This window comes from Bombus impatiens, unplaced genomic scaffold, assembly GCF_000188095.3.
Source record: "Bombus impatiens unplaced genomic scaffold, BIMP_2.2 scf_0582, whole genome shotgun sequence".
NCBI lineage: Eukaryota > Metazoa > Arthropoda > Insecta > Hymenoptera > Apidae > Bombus > Bombus impatiens.
This window is the reverse complement of record NT_177001.1, coordinates 1,652,601-1,669,973: the sequence shown is the minus strand read 5'-3', so window position 1 is coordinate 1,669,973 and position 17,373 is coordinate 1,652,601. Positions and strand designations below refer to the sequence as shown.

The 17,373-nt window shown below is 34.0% G+C and overlaps 1 protein-coding gene and 2 long non-coding RNA genes across 4 annotated transcripts; 1 reads left to right on the top strand and 2 right to left on the bottom strand.

Annotated features, from left to right (window-relative positions):
* The first annotated feature begins 47 nt into the window (after positions 1–47).
* On the top strand, positions 48–16,795 carry LOC100745306 (basigin). 2 transcript variants are annotated; one of them, XR_002947198.2, is made up of 6 exons: positions 48–792; positions 10,003–10,266; positions 14,009–14,257; positions 14,533–14,977; positions 15,961–16,175; positions 16,211–16,795. XR_002947198.2 is itself a non-coding variant. In XM_024369537.2 (5 exons), exons 1-5 carry the CDS (start codon positions 720–722, stop codon positions 16,004–16,006), a joined length of 1,077 nt encoding a protein of 358 aa, XP_024225305.1. In that variant the 5' UTR covers positions 48–719; the 3' UTR covers positions 16,007–16,795. The 2 variants fall into 2 exon arrangements, 1 of the variants encoding a protein (XP_024225305.1); XM_024369537.2 differs by having other exon boundaries at positions 15,961–16,795.
* LOC105681129 lies at positions 3,660–6,261 on the bottom strand. The gene is made up of 3 exons (XR_004462197.1): positions 5,430–6,261; positions 5,087–5,320; positions 3,660–4,923 (listed from the first exon to the last, which is right to left on the bottom strand). It is a non-coding gene; the product is annotated as an uncharacterized LOC105681129 (long non-coding RNA).
* LOC112213309 lies at positions 7,578–8,130 on the bottom strand. Its single transcript, XR_004462198.1, has 2 exons — positions 7,859–8,130; positions 7,578–7,632 (listed from the first exon to the last, which is right to left on the bottom strand). It is a non-coding gene; the product is annotated as an uncharacterized LOC112213309 (long non-coding RNA).
* Positions 16,796–17,373: the final 578 nt, after the last annotated feature.

The window sequence follows — 17,373 nt, the reverse complement described above, 5'->3', positions numbered from 1 at the left end:
TGTAGCACGCATGCGCGCGCGAGTCTTATTGGACAGCCGTAGAGGACGTGCGTGAGCAGTGTACGTCGGAGAGCGAAAAGGAGGGAACAACGATCGAGAAAGTAAGAGCGAAGTCCGCGCAGAAAATTAAAGCAGAAGACAGTGGGCAGCCATTTTTCCCTGACATTGCTGTTTCTGCGGCTCTGTGGTGCTAATTGTCGAATTTCTTAACGATTTCGAGTTCGAGACTCGAGATCCGGTAGGAATAAAAGGAGGAAACAGGTGCTGTAAGACTGAGAGAATTTCGGTGTTGTTTTGTGCACACACCGAGATAAAAAAATAATAACCGTGCGAAGAGATAACGATAAGAGGAGTTGAGACGTCAATGATACGGCGTGGCTCGAAGTGACGAGTGCGTGTGTAAATGATCGGCAGAGAGTAGTGGGGCTTCATCGTAGTTGGCTGAGAGTGGACAGCCGAAAAGGAGAAGCTATCTACAACGGGAAGGGTGTTGTAGGAAGGCGACAGTGACGGCGACGGTGACGACCAAGACAACGACGACGACGGCTAAGATACGACAATCACGGCAGCGATCACGAAAACGAAGATACGGCAGCCCTACATAGGTGTCATTATTCTGTGATTCGTCTAGGGATCCCTAGAAACTCGCCTCGTATCGAATCGTTAAGTATCGCAAAGTGCACACAGTCACGCGCCACCGCGTACATTAGCGCCACGAGATGGAGAGGCGAGCTGCTTTTGTGCTGCTGGGAATGCTATATTTAGCGGGCACCCTCGTCATGGTCCAGGCAGGTGAGATTTATCCTCTCTTTCGGATTGCCTACCATTCTGCCATTCATTTAGTCCATTTTACCATTTATTGTCTCTTATTTCTTTCCACCGTTGTCTTCTAGCGTTTGTTGTACACTCCCGTCACATTGTCAAGTCGTATTCGGAAACTATTCTTCCAACTTCCTTCTGTTTTAAGAAGATAGTACCTTCTTCCAGAAGTATTTGAACGGAATGAGATATTTGTCGAGTTGGAAAATTTTACGCGTTTTATAGTCTTCGGTTGTAGTGGGTGCGTGGTCTGACGAAGTGTCGTTCTGACGAATAAAACATCCGAGACACAATGTAAGACTGCTAGTAAGAATCTATGTATATATTTGATTATTCTAAAGGTGCCTTCAGACAATCAATAACATTGTCAATATTTCAAGGTTCTTAACATCATTGTATAATATTGACAATATTGTATCGGCAATATATAATGATTTTTTTAGTTGAGAATCTTGAAATGTTGATAATATATATTGATAGTCTGAGGGCACCCTAATGTATTTGTTGGATTAGTTCCTTAGAAAACGTATTTACTGTATCCATAGATTATATGTGTGACTATAAAACATTGACGTACAGAGGGTGATATTACTAGCGAAGAATAAAGAATGTCAATCGAATCTTGTTTTTGGGAAAAATGTTCCTTGTAACAGACATTTCTCAGTTTTTCTCTCGTTTCTTTAAAATTTTCTGTAACAACAAATTTTTCTCTTCTCGCTTCAACATAATCATTACAATTATTGACATGTATCTTGATTATGATCTGACGAATTTAAAAAATTCATTGGTACTACGACGTACATGTCACATGGTGTATAAAACGCATCCTTATCGTACGTGCTAATTGCAAGCAAAGTTTTTATTAAATTGAATACAGTTACACATTTTACATACTCCATATATAAAAATTACCGTTTTAAATTAAAAATATTTGTTTGAAATATAATTTCCGCGAATATTTCGTGTTAATGCAGGCGACATGTCTTGTTAGATTATGAAATTCTATTTTTAGTTTTGATTATACCGCATTGCGTTAGAAATGCGAGTATCTCAACGCGGCATTGAATATGTGATGCCATCAACTCATCCTCAACCACGATTCTTTCTATGCATTGTATGAATATTTGAACGACTTTCATCACCAAATTACATGGTGACTTTAAAACAGAATTTAGATATGGGATAACAATATTTCATAGTTCTCTATTCTCTATTTCTAGTGAGTAGTACTCACGTGTGTCCTAATCAACTGTCTTCCACGTATAGGTAAAATTACTTTTGGAATCGTTTCCATATCGATATTTGAAATTTTGTTCGAATATGATACATGTCGATGTGGTGATGTTTGGTAGTGTTCGTGCAGAAATTAATTCTAACTGTATCGAAGTTTATTGGCAATGGTACATAATTTCTTGATGCTATTACATATGTATAAAGATACATGTAAATGTATATACATATATTTTTTAATAATATAACATATACATATTTTTTTAAGTTAAATAGTGCGATCTATATATTTGATTTAAACAGTGAAATATATATATATATATATCTTTTAATTTAAGTAATAAAGTATATATGTTTCTCTTTTACAGTGCAATAATATAATGTATTTTTATGTTGTTCAATATGTCACATAAAAGTGCGTAGGCAAAAATTTAAGCATGTAAGTTTGAAATATAATCCGGTAATCGGGTAAAGCAATGTATCGACTAAATTTTGACCTTTGCGGTCATTCGAGTTGCGCACCTCTGGTTATACCGACGCAAGACACCGGGATTCGGTCGCATTCGATGCAGCTACATTCCGAGAGACGTACGCAAAGTACCCACGCCAAGCAACTTTTGTTGCGTAACAATTGACCCTATTTTACTAATCCACCCAGAAAACTTTACTTACTTACTTTTAGTGATCGTTACATGGAAATTAATGTTTGGTTGGTAATTACGTAAATCGCGAGATTTTCCATCATGATAGTACGGCCAGTTAAGTTTCGTTGATAAATACGCTATGATGCGTGAGAACACGTTTTCAGCTATTATTTGCTAACTTTTATAACTACTTTTACTGCGATGTGTACAAGAAGTACATGTATAACCGTTCTTTATATTCAAAATCAATAGTTTCATTCATTTATCATACATTTATCATCTATATCATAAGAAAAGAACACCAAAATTTTAAATCTTACTTAAAAACTACAGGAAAAAACAGGATGAGTGAGGTTTTTCATTTTATCAAGACTATACTTTTTTTCAGTCGATTTTGGAAATGAATATCTTTCTTCTTTTTTTTCTTCTTTTTTTTTTATAAAACTTGATGAATTTATATATCTTGTTCCTTTCAAGGTCATATTAGAATGTTCCTACCAAGTGATATGAAATGCAGAAGATAAAAAGATGGTTATCAGGTTTTTTCTATGAAATATTCATTTATTAAACTGGAAGAAAACGTTCACAGAGCTGTGAAAATGTGTCGCGTGAAAAGTTTTCAAGCGTTCGTCAGAATACTTATATTTAGACCAGAGTCTACGAATATAATTTCCATTTTGTCTGCGTCGTGTTATGGGATGGGCAAGTCGAACGTTTTCATTTTGATGTAAGTTCGAATTCTTACATAGTTATATTTGCAATTTTGTAAAATTGATATTCAGATTATCATAAATTGGCCGTTTATATTCTTAGTCCGCGTGTCTTGTTTATTAAAATGTAAACTTAACCTCCATTCTCTAGCACGGTGAATGTTTTCATCCGCTCTGTTTTGCCATTGCTTGCAAACCAGACGAGAAGAATGCTTACATCTAACCCTGGGAGCGCCTGTCTATTTTTGACCCTTTAAGATGTACCATAGAATAATGCAACGGTAACAACGGCATGCAAACTTCAAACTCCATGGAACATATTTCTAAAATAATTTTCTGTGGTCCGTGAATCATTTTATTGCTAGAAAAAAGAGAAAAAGAATTTATATGAAATTCAAATTTATCTTATACCAGAATCGATTCTTTTTATTCACAAAATTTTCTTTATCGCGAGATCAATATCTACTGCTTTAAATGAAAAAGAACAGATAATACAGATATTGACTTGGTTGCTTATATTTTATATAGTCGAACATGTTATATATCATTCGTATGATAAACAAAATTTAAGAAGTAACAACATCGATTCTAAATAGTATTTTATATATATGTTATAAAAATATATGAGTTTGTGGATGTTCGTACATTTATAGAAAACTAAGAAAAGAAAAAATACAAAATTTGCAGAATGCACGTAATATGAAAAAGTTTAAAATATCCAAAAGTGTTCTCAGATTTACTAGATGAAAGAAGTTCCTATTTAGGTTTCATTTTTTTAATCATTTTGATAAAAATCTAAATTTACATAAATATTCACAGTTTATAAATGATTTAAAAAGTGTTTCTAATTTTTCATCAAAAGGATTAGAGAAAATATCTCGATATCTGTCCATTATTCATGGTAGTGGGCATGAGTGCGCCGATCGATTCCGAATGTAAACGTTTTTTGCCGAGTTCACTATTCTATACTGTCCGTAGAACGCGAAGGCACGAACAATTTCGTGCGCTTCAATCGATCGCTTTCTTACGTGTTATTCTATCGATAAGTAAGCAGGCAGTGCTACCAGGCAACTAGAGTGACTAGCGACCCTCGTTTAACTAACTAGGGCGACGTTTTTGGTTTACTTGTTCCGCCATATATTCCCACATCAAGGATCGCTTTATGCATCACCAAAATAAATTCATTAGAGTATCTTTAGTTTATTACATAACTGTTACTCGATCGAACTGACTGAAAACTTTTGTCTTTCTGTATTCTAGGTCTGGGTTAGGTCTAGGTTAGAACTGATCTCAAATGCTAGTCACTACCTGTATATAGATAATCCATGGCGATTGATTAAAAGAATTCATTAAAAGTTTTATCTGAACTTATTGATTTCATCAGGCTTATTACTAATTTTTATTCTAAGAATGTTGAATAAATTGTTTTTTTGTTTTTCCATTTGACTTGTATGATTTTAAAAGATTGTCTTTTCAAATAATTACAATCCTATTGACGTTTTATTCTTCATCAGTTTCGGCTGAAAAGGAAAAGTTATGAATTGTTATTAATGTATCATCCATTCGTGGAACGATAAGCTAATAATCTAATTATCGACGACTTAAGAATATATTATTTCTTAATGATAGTGTGAAGTGCAACGAGTTGTTATGGTGAATCATAATGCTTAGCCGATGCCCGACCTTTGTTACAGCTGCTGGCAAATACCACTATGATGTACACGGACTCGTATACAGTGTTGTAGCTTATTTATAATTTTACCGATTCGTCATCGAAATGGTAGGTCGTGTGACCTCGCGTACTCATTGCTGCTTTGCAGCTTAATTCTGTCGAGAATTAGGTAGGTTTATTCAATTAATTTAAAATACCCGTAATCGTTCTGGGGAGTTACATTATATTACTATCAAATTATTAACCTAAAACGGATTACGTATAAAATTAATATAGGTTATGGTCAGTTATTGATATGAAAAGTATTGGCTGAAAAGTAGGAAGAGTGAGTATTTTTTTATCGATATTACTTACCGATAATTCAAATAACATTTCTTTTGAGTTACGTTGAATTATCATAGAATTCTCATGCATGTTGACTTTCTATACAATATTATTCGTGTAAGGCGAAATTTGTTCGCAACAGACATCCTTACGAATTCCAATGGTGTGTAATTATGTGTAATTTTTGGACTGTAATTAGGTGGCAAAAAGAATGCATTTTAATGTACACGTAGGGAGCACGTAGTTGGATCATTTGATATTATTTAACATCACGATGCAAAACAGTGTTGTACGAAGTTGTTACAGAAATCCATGAAAACACCTGGCCCGAAATAATTGCTCGAATCGAGATGAAGCACTGTGTAACCTACTTTATTTTGGTTTAACTAACCTTTTCAAATAACTTAAAAAACTCATCCTCTTCGAATTTTAACTTGTAGGATTAAATTGTTTTGTTATTATGAATGTGTTAAGTTTGTTCCAACATAGGTAGGGATAACCCTAGTGATTTTCCAAGAAAATTATTAATGGGCTCATCTGATGTGGTTACTATGGAAACTCGAACACGAAAAAAAAAAATGGCGGAAGAATTTCTCTTGTTCTGCACTTGTCATCCAATCAATGAATTTGCTCCATCTTCGAAGATCGAATATATTTGGCACTTAACCATGTTTACAATTCCAACGTTCTTCCTTCGTATGTCTTTTTCAGATACAGATTGGTACTGTAAATCATCGTATGCGTATCGTTGGCAAACGCGTATCTTGTGGCTACGTACCTACTATCCCTCCCTGAGGATGACGTAAGAGAAGCAGGATCTCTTATTGACTGGTTGACGTAAACATACGTAAACACACGTAGATTGGCCCGTGTTTGCTCTATTTAAACACAAAATGGGACAAATTAAACAAAAAGGCAATTTGAGGGTACTTCATCGCATTTCAAACTTAATTACCCGCTCATTTTCTTTGTATATATTAGGTCGGAAGGTGTATTCCCATCTGAATTGCACGCGATCAAGTTAGATACTATTTCAGGAGGCAACCTGAATTTTGTTACGTCATTGAATTAGTCGAATAAAGTATAAAAATTACGGTCTTTGTAAAAGAGTAACCAGAGACTTTAAAAAAGCTTTTTTTTATCAAAGTTTTTCTTATTCGTTGAAGTTATAAAGCGATAAAAGAGGCGTCTTGTATAGGTTGGGAAGTTTCATTATGTTTTTCACGTCTATCTGGTGAAAGTCATTTATAGAAGATTAAATTGACAACTTTGTTGAAAAAGGCATTTTTATCTTCTACTATAAACTACAAATCTTGTTCACCTTTACAAATATTGGTATCTTCTGAACGTTTATGTTTGTTTAGCTACTAGCTTTTCCGATATCGGATTTCAAGCGCTACATGTCTCGTTTAGCTCGAGATAATATCGAAACTCGAGGACAAGACAGAAGGTTATGCTAGAGGAAAAATCATTTAAGTAACTCATGTACGGAATTGGTTTGCGTGATAAATGAAGCATAATTTTGCCTGAGAACATAATCTTTAGTTTGAGTTTAGAGATATTTGTGGGTCTTGTTAAATGACTAACTTTCTGTTAATTCTAAGTCAATATAGATTGATAACTTCTTTCCAATGCTTAGGGACAATGCGTTACTCATCGATATTGTTCATTTTATAGGTCAAACCTTTTAATCTGAATAATGTTTGATTTAGTCATTCAGAATAATCTCTTGTAAACATTTTATAAAAATTGTTTTTCTCTTTTGCATTTTTGTACGTCAGTGATTAATTTATATAAATACTGATTATATCACTAAAATCGAACAATTTGTATATTACGTGCTTTTGTATATTCGTGTATACGTACTTTTTCCAAGAATAATAAAACATGTACGAAGTTGTTCAATTCCTCAGTAGTTTCACTTATCTGCTGGGCTTATTAGAGCAGAAAAATTGTAATGTATTCCTATTGGAAAAACTCTCTAGCTCTACTCTCTTACATCAGGCTGATGAGTTTATCAGGAGATGCAACGACCGTCTTTTAAGCGACCCATATTTGAAATTCATTTATCTTCTAAGCTTGTTGGTTAACGTGCGAGTGAATTAATAATGTAACGAAATTGGATGGACTTAGAAACATCATGTGCGAATTGAGTTCGTGATAAATATGTTTGGTCACTATGTGAAAAATTTGGTCATTCATTCAGCTTGTTAACTTCATTCTTATTTAGAATCTGAAATGAAAAATAATAATATATAAGTTGAATAAAACATAATAAATAAGACGAATAACTCATTTTTGAAACTTGAAACTAAAATCACTGCTTTAACTCTTTGATTGCACGAACCATATGCTTATCTTTTCTTTGAACGAGTTCAGTGGTTTCAACTTTATAATGGTTAGAATAGAATGGACATTGTAGGATAGTAGAACGTGTTTATGTGCATTGGCTATCTTACGTTTGTGCTTCATCTCGCGAGTATGTGCAAGTCCAACTTGCCAAATTGCGTCCTAGATCACGGAGCGTCCCAATTCCTGCGTCCTCCATCGTCTTCTTTATATTTTTGCATAAAGAGACGTTCGAAGATCTTCCGACTCCTCTCGCATGAGTTCCTGTGAGCGTTCCACATGGAACTCGGTATCTCCAGTCCAAACAAAAAATGATACTGCGTAGTTCCAGTTCGGTCCAGTTGGAGTCAGTTCGTTGTTCGAATACAATAAGTCCTCTTCTGCCGGAATATTTTTACTTCGAATTAAATGTACATTTAAGTTTATTTCTAAAACAAACAAGTTATGCGAAAGCATTAGCTACCACTACAATTCGTTTGTTTAAAATTATAAATTATAAACGTTTGATATTTTTGTGATAATATTTAGGTTAGGTTTTCCAACAATCATTTCTAGGGAAAAATAAATGAAATCAACTATGATGTTAATAAAATTAAGAAAATATAATCTAAAGGGTTATTCAATTTCGAAGTCATTTGGTCATTTTTGGTAGAATTCCAAAGATCGAGTTTCCTAACGTTATTAAAACCGTCAAAGATCGACTCTGCGTCAGTGGTGCCATTAGAAGTCGCATGGTCGGTCACGCGGTAACAGTTTGAATTACGAATGAACGCCAGGCTTCCAACTCCCTTTTATAACCGCGCCTAGGTAGAGCCACATAATTCTGCAATATAGTCACTTCTGATGCTGAGGGTCATACGGCACGTGTTCTTCGTGCTATCGATCCCTTTTCCATCCTACTCTGCGTTCTAGTACACCTCCGACTTTGTAAACAGAGTGGCTCGACTTGTTCTTTATCTTATCCGTTTTCTCTATAAACTTCTGACGCTTCGCATCTTTCTCTTTGTTCTTTCTATCTCTCTTATAAAATTTCCTAATTAAAAACTTAAATTATAAATTCGTTAAACGACTGGCGATGATCTTCGATCTAGAAATAACTGTTGAAATAAAGGTCATTAGATTATATTCCTAATATAATTGCGTTAAGTAAATGTTTAAATTGCAAACAATCATCGATTCTTATAGGTGTCTCTTGGTCGCGGTATATTCTTAAATCGGTTAACAAGGAAGGCAGAAGCCAGTAAAGCCACTTTATAGGTCAGCCCGATGTGTTCGTAATTATCAGTCTCTTTTCCCTGAGCCTGCATGCATTATAATTTCATCTGGTCGAGTTGGTGTCTACGAGGACGACGGGGTGTTGTAAAAGAATAAATCGCTAAAAATAAATAGGAATTGCCGAGCGTGTATGTCCTCTGCCCCGTGGAACCGGATCAACGTGTTCGTTACCGATGTTCCTGCATTCTTGTCGCTACACCGTCGTGATTGACTTTTTGGCGCCGGCCGGTTCCGACTCACCGTTGCGAGTCCATCCACTAGAGTGCTATTTTCTACCGAATCAGAAGTGAAGAAAGCCATGTTCGATGCATAGCAGGAAAATTCCTTCTTTAGCCTCTTTTATTTATTATTATATTTAGTTTACTTCCTTTCTGGATTCCGTATACTATGCAAAAATATTCCGTATACTTAAAGTACTTAAACACTTACTATGAATGAAACTTTTAATGAATTTATTATATGTGGTACGGAAAATATTTTTAAATTTTATTAGCACTGTAATGAGACAAGACTGTTATTAGGAAAATTCGAAACCAGTCTGAAACATATTTTGAATAATTCACAAAATTTTCTATGGTAAGTGTCTGAGTACTATCATGAGCCACTGTAGGTAATATAAATTGTTTTCTTAAAGAAGGAAATATTTATAAAAAAATACAACGTTAGAATAACACTGCTATAAACAGATTTCAAAGCTCTACAAGGAAAAGTTATCACATGGTATAATACATTATGCAGCACCATGATGCGATTAATAACTAGGAAACTTTAAAATTAAATCCCAATTGATCACGTGTGATCAGACCTTATATTGAAAAAGCCTGCCGTAGACTTAGCAAAAGAATGACTATATCTCTTCAGGAACAGCACACTCGTGATCTGTTCCTCGTAGAAACCAGATGCTCGTACAAGTCATTATCTCCGGATGGTTGTTGTCGTACACCCCTTGATGTGTGCTCGTATGTTCTTCCCGATAAAGTAACCTACAAGGGAGCATCGGTCGTGCACGAGAATCAACCTTGGTCGATCGAGTGTAGCGACTTGAAGCCGGACGATATGATCAGATGGACCAGAAACGGACAATCGTTGGAACCAGAGCTGGCTAGTGGTCAGCTGACGGTTCAATCGCCGGTGGGAACAGGAAGCAGCACTCTGCGGGCAATGCATGCTACGGATAGCCACCATGGGGATTATAAATGCACGCAAGACAGCGACGAGTTATTTCATCTGTGGATAAATTTTGGTTCGTATATGTCGAGCTCCCTTCGCTTATAAATTTTAGACTGCGGATTTCAATGCGTTTTTAGGAAATCTAGAAGTGTAGAATTCACAGAATGCGCATAATATGAATAATATATAAAATATCCAAGGTGTATAGTGTTTCTATAATATTTGGCAGGCAAAACAATTTCTATTTTTTTAATTATATTTTTGAAAATATGAATTTGTATAAAAATCGGCAGTCTATTTATATTTTGCTATAATATCACGCTATTTATACTTATATTCTGCTATAATGTTGTATATTTATTTACATGCGATACTGTCCGTATAAGCGTCTAAATGTTTGTTCGTCTTGAGTCTCTATCTTCATTAGGGGCCTGTTCCACAATTTCTGCATCAGTTGCACACGTTGCAGTATACTTCAGTGTGTATAGGTTGCTTAATTTACATTTATTTTCGTGCATTGTAATTCTCAGAATATATAACTAGCTCTTGGAATTGTCTCTTTTCTTATGCATATATGGGAAATCTGAAGGTGCAAAAATTCACTCAATGCGTATAATATAAAAAAATGTATAAAATATCCAGAGTAGAGTATTTATTATAATATCTGGTAGATGAAATAAATTTCTATTTACGTTTCATTTCTTCCGTTATGTTTATAAAAATACAATAATGCATAAAAATCCGTAATGCATAAAAATATCTATATGAAATAAATACGCGTGTCAAACACGATGAAGAGAGATACTAGGGATTTTTAAAAAATGCTTTTCGATAACTGGCCAACTTAGTGAAGCGCTATCATAATTACGTATCCAGACACGATCTGCAAATGTTTATTCGGGCAGTACTGTAACTATTTTTTAAATATTTACCTACCCTAATTGTGCATTTTGTGCTTGTTGTCTGTGTATGCATTTTGAATAATACTTGTTTGTCTCTCCTGCATGTAAATGTAACGTAACAGATGCTTATATAATTCTTGTTGCACACCCGGTTCTGGAATGTTAATTTTAAGAGTAATTGAAGGTGTAACAGAAGATTATAGTCTGTTTGAAATCAACTGGAAGTCGCTCCAACATTGTATGCCCGCAACATGCGTATAACTTGTAAAGCTTTCACCATTCTTCAACTGTATTATGGGATACAACACAAATATTACGTTAATTTGCACAAAGCAGAAAGATTCATATTAACGAATGTATTGACATAACTTATACAATTATTATATAGAGCTATTTTCATTGATCAAGTTTCAAAATAACGTTATAGCAAAAGCGTTATTTTGAAGGATCTTCTTATTTTTGTTTAAGTATCAAGCATACTCTTTTTTCAAATCTCAGTATTTTAAGATAGCTTTATAGAGCAATATACCGCAGGCGGTTGTTTCTAAATAGGTACTTGTCCGAGTTTCAGGTGTCATCACTGTCTTAGATTCGAATTTGTTGAAATTGCCATACCTGTAAATTTCTCGAATCGATGAAGAGACATATTGTTAATGACTATCCATCGACTGTCATCGATCAATCCTTCATTCATTAACCCATACGAAAGTTCAGAGTTCACTCTAGGATTAGGATTATGAATCTTATGATGTTCGCCCGTTGTTCGAGCTTCTAAGTATATTTGTTTATGTGAATGATAATTAGTAATAGTAATAATAATAATTATACAATTATTTGAGATACTCAGTCTTTTTCACACATTACCACATGATGAAACGTATTTTATGACTTGTACAATTAACGTGGAGCTCTATACTATTGTACTCTTTCTCTTCTGATGACGCATGGTTTTATGACTACGTAGTGGTGCAAACGTAAATGATAATTAATCGCGACTAATAACCATCCTTGGCTTGTTAGTGCTTGTTACTGCTTTTATTGACTGTATCATATGAGATGGAACAATGGCCCAGAGAGTACAACTGCTGGTGGACATTGCTGTGACTAAACAGAATACGTTTCTTATGATCGAATGTGCAGCCTATCTATTTCGAGGATACAGTAGTATTCAAACTACGAAGTATCAAAACACATTTAGAAAGCTTGTATGAATATATAGTGGAATATATATATATGTAAAATGTATTTGTACACCACTATATTTATTTTTGTATTTATATACCTACTAGTTAATTAATTCCAACTGTAAAAAATTTCATATCGTTTAGTAATGCTTTCATATAATTCAAAATTTGATATTACTGAAATAAAATTTAGTACCTAATAAAAAACGTGTCATGGGAAAATAAGGGTGTGCACAGATACATGTACACTATGTACAAATACTTTTCCTAGCCACCGTATTATGTGTTATATAAAACATTTTGAAATTTCATTAACACTGTAAGCAAATACAATTATTATGGGTGTATTGGTAAAGGTTGAAACAAATGTAAAAATGTACATAGAAACTACAAAATATTTGGTCAAACTACATATATATTTCCCAGAGAGCACAAAAATATTTGAACAGTCAATTATTCGTTATATTAATAAGCCACAATATTCAATGGGACTATTTTTAACGCTTACTATATGTTTAGCATTGTATATACTAATTTTTTTGCTAAATATATATTTGCAGTAAACGTCTTAGACCTTCAATATACATTGTCAGATTGGTTTCAAATTTAACCAATATAATCATGTCATTCATACTAACTATAGTGTTAATGATATTCCAAAATATTTCATATAACACATACACTATGTAGATAAATATAATTTTTTATGGTAAATGTTCAAGTACTTTCATGAATTGATATATATATAATCTTCAGATACCTGTTCTATATACCAGTTCCATGATGTAATTCAAACGTTACAGTGTTTTGCTGTCCATTTATATCACTGCTACTGTTTGTTTGCAATTCTTATCTTCGCTAGGCGTTTATTGTCCCGCGAGTGAAGAAGCTTTGAAAAGCCTTGAGTACGTTATTTCATTCTTGCAGCTGCCAGTATCTAACTGTACTTGTATTTCCAATTATTTCTTAATATGATAAATATTTGTGCCAATTCCGAATTTAATGACGCTTGAAGATTCTTAGAACTTGAAGATTAATAAAAGAACAAAGATGCAATTAGATTTATCTCTGTGTAAAACTGTTTTGCTAATAAAACATTAGCTGACTGTGTTAAGGAAATTGTTGTGTAAAGAAAATCTTTAAAATGCGTATCTTGCATGGAATAAACAATACATTAAGAATCTCTTTATTTTTATTTGTTTAATTAGTGAACTCATAAGGTATTTGAGCGAAGCAAAGACTTTGTACTTTTTGGTATATAATAATATTATAATATATAATAATATAATAATATAATACATGTATTTTGAAACTGCTAGTATATTAAAGAACTGTATTAAAGAAGATGTAACAGATTGTTTTATCCGGGAGTAAATCGATTCTCATGTTGCTTTTGTTAAAAATTTGAAAGATAACGATGGCCTGGACTGTTCTGATAAGAAATACTATTAAAGATAAGAAACGTAGGATCTTGAATACCTTGAGAAATTTTGAAAAATACGTTATATAATTCGCATTAGGAATACAAATTGAATTTATAAACTCGGAGAAACGACTGAAGTTATTTTTGTTTTGCTAAACAAAAATTGTGAAATTAACAAGCGTATGAACTGATGTTGGTTTGTGCTATGCAAATAGCATAGCAAGTTTGTTACTTAACAGCATCTTATGTGAAGAAGAATAAATAACTTTTGATATGAAGTAACAATTTGGTTTCTTTATGAGACAGATAAGAAGATCAGAATACTTACAGCCACGGATGTTCCAATGACATTAGAATGCGCAAACAAAAGTGCAGGGGAAAAGCTGCAATGGTTTAAGCAAGATATTCCCATCCATAAAGCATTAGCTGGTAACGAAGATTTAATTAAACTGGATAACGAAACAGGCACCTTGGAAGTTTTGAAGATCTCAGAAGCTGTGTATGGAAATTATACTTGTAAAGGAACCAACTATACCACAAAGTACGGGATCGTACGTAAGTATAACCTTAAAATCTTTATTCTTAAGGGTTTCAATTCTTTCTACAATACAAAACCTGCCTTCCTTCTTCTTTTTAGTTTTTAAATTTAATTTTAGTCGAATATTTATTATTTTCATTTTATTTTGTCTTTTTATAACAATATTGTTAAATATTATATCATCTTTGAAAAATAATCTTTTACAAAGACTCCAGAATTCTGATATATATTTTACCATATTTAATTTTTCTATTAATTTGTTTACAATATTAAAAATCTTGTTTATTTGCAGCAAAACCTACTGCATACCTTCCTGATTCAACAAGTGTGGTGGAAGGAGAGAAGTTGCATTTAACATGTGCCGGTAAACAGAGTCCTGGTATTAAGGTATCATGGACATTTGGAAACCAGAATTACACGCGCAGCGCTGGTCGCGTTAAACTCGGATGGGACCATGAAAGAAATATCTACGGAGCCGTCTTAATGGTTGAAAATATCGAGATGGACGATCGTGGTAACGTTTCCTGTAGGGTATCCTATAACTGGTCCGATACTGCTGAATCTCACGTGGCAGAGGCCCAAACATTCCTCAGGGTCAAAGACAAGCTCGCCGCACTCTGGCCCTTCTTAGGCATTTGCGCAGAGGTTATTGTTCTGTGCGCTATTATCCTAATCTACGAGAAGAAACGAAACAAGGCTGAACTTGAGGAATCTGATACTGATCAGAGTCCTGACACGTATGTATATTCTTCACTTTTACTTGTTTCTTATTCAGTCTCAGATAATTATTGCAATATAGTGTTTTCTCAATTTTGATTATTTCATTCTAGCGCATCTTGTAAAAAAAGCCTTTATTTCATCACTAAAACAAGCAATCTTAATAATCTTGATAACAAAATCTAATATACTTTCTATTATTTCGTTAGGAAACCATTAAATTTAAAAACTTCTTTTTAAAAAAAAAGCTGGAGTCAAATAGTCAAAGTTGGAAAAAGTTGATATACCGCAGAGTTACTAAGATTCAAACTTGAAAATCTGTTTGAAATTTATTTATTAATATATACAGGGATCCGGGTACAAGCACAGGAGACGATAGACTAGAATACTATATACCACTGCGCGGACCTCTTCCACCCTCTAAACTTCCTGTCGATTCCCCTGACACGCCACCGACGCAGAAAATCCCAGGTCACAGGACGATCCAGTTGAATTCCTTCCCCAAAAAACCACGCCGTTTGTCTGCACCGGCGCGGTTGTATCTCTCCCGCTATTACTTTAAATCTTTCCCTCTGACGTCGTGCCATCGTTTTCAGCTTTACTGGCGCTTACTCAGAAAATTGAAAGTAAAGATATATGAACGCAAAAATTTTTATTTAAAGAGTACGAAGCGTACAGTTAAATATCCTTTAAACTATGCTTGAAACTTCTTTATATAGATTATTTCATAAGTAGGTAGTCAAACATTTAGATTATATCAATATGGAATTATCTCAGAAATATTCTTATAACTATTTTCATATTTTTTGAAGCAAATAAGTTAAATATCTAAATTTTCTTATAGTGTTACCGGTTCTTAAAAAATCTTGTACAAAATAATACGTTACCACATATCGATTAGCGTATCCGTGTCCCGCCTCATTGTGTATGACTCATTCTCGTGACCAGTTTCACCTTCGAATAGTATTAACTGTTTAATAATTGGTTTTATCTCGTCCCGTAGCAAGCCAACACCCAACAAGGATTCTGACGTTAGGCAAAGAAAATGAAGGAAGAAATAAAAAGCGGCGTACGAACGAGAGTGATGCAGGATAGTGGAACGGATGTGAGGGAATGATCGTGTGGCATATGCCGAAGTGACAATATAGATAACTGTTACAAGGATGAGGGACAGCGGGGTAGGACAAGAAAAACCAAATAAGCAAGCAAACAATTCTGTAACAAGAGAAAGACATCACCTAGAAGAGCATACACAAGTATAGAGAATAAAAAACGAAATAATAAAGAAAAGAAACGATAATAACGTTTTCAGTGGACTGGTTAAGCTCAGGAAGTGAAGCCCCGACCCCCGGGCGTTCGAATGCATACCTGCGTGGAAACAGGCTTGCCTGTACACAGAGAATGTTAGCGCGCGCGGAATTACAATTTACTAACAGATTTAAATTAAGCCTTATTATCGTGTTCACTCCATTTATCAAATGTTCGCCTGTCCGTACTCTCTTACTACACTGCTTTGATCGACGATCGAGAAGAAATAAAAAAAAAGAAAAATGATAAAAAAATATATTGAAGAAAAAACAATGTGCTGCTGATCTTACGCGTCGTATGTATCTATAAAAAGATGGGAGTGCGCCAGAGCGTAGAGAAGATGAAAAAGAAAAGAAACGAGAGTAAGGTTAGGAAGAAGAGGGAACGAGAGAAAAAGATCGAGAGGGCGTGAAAGAAATGTTTTAAGTATGTATGTGTCTGTGTGTGCTTGCATACGCTTGAATGAAAGAATGCAATAGCGACGAACAGAAGTAAAAAAAAGAAAAAAAAAAGAAAAAAAGAAAAAAGAACGAACTAGTCGAAACGGTGCATACTCGCCAAATGCAAACGTGCACGAGAATGAAATAAGAAATTCGTTTTTATTATATTTCCTGCTTGTACGAATAAATAAATAAATAAATACATACATACATACATACATACATACATACATACATACATACATACATACATACATACATACATACATACATACATACATATATATACCACATTCAAGGCGCATTTATTCGTTAAGGTATTTTCTGTAAAGAGTACTTGTTTCCCGTACTCTTTAAGAATAAAAGTATAAATTCACTGTTCTGTTCATGCTTTTTGGCGGGTATGTCTGGTACGTGATTCAGAGCGTGTAGGCACTTGTTTCTCATACTTCGTACTATGTGATGGAAGAAACGAAAGAATAATTTTATGGCAGGACCGAAAATATGTACTCGATACTAGTTACATAATAAATAGTATCGAGGAAGGCAATGCGTGCTATAATTAGCTTCCGAATACATCAGACTTTTGAAGGTACAATAAAAAAAACAGCTTACCTGGTGGTGTCGCCTTATAATTATTATTATTATTATTATTATTATTATTATTA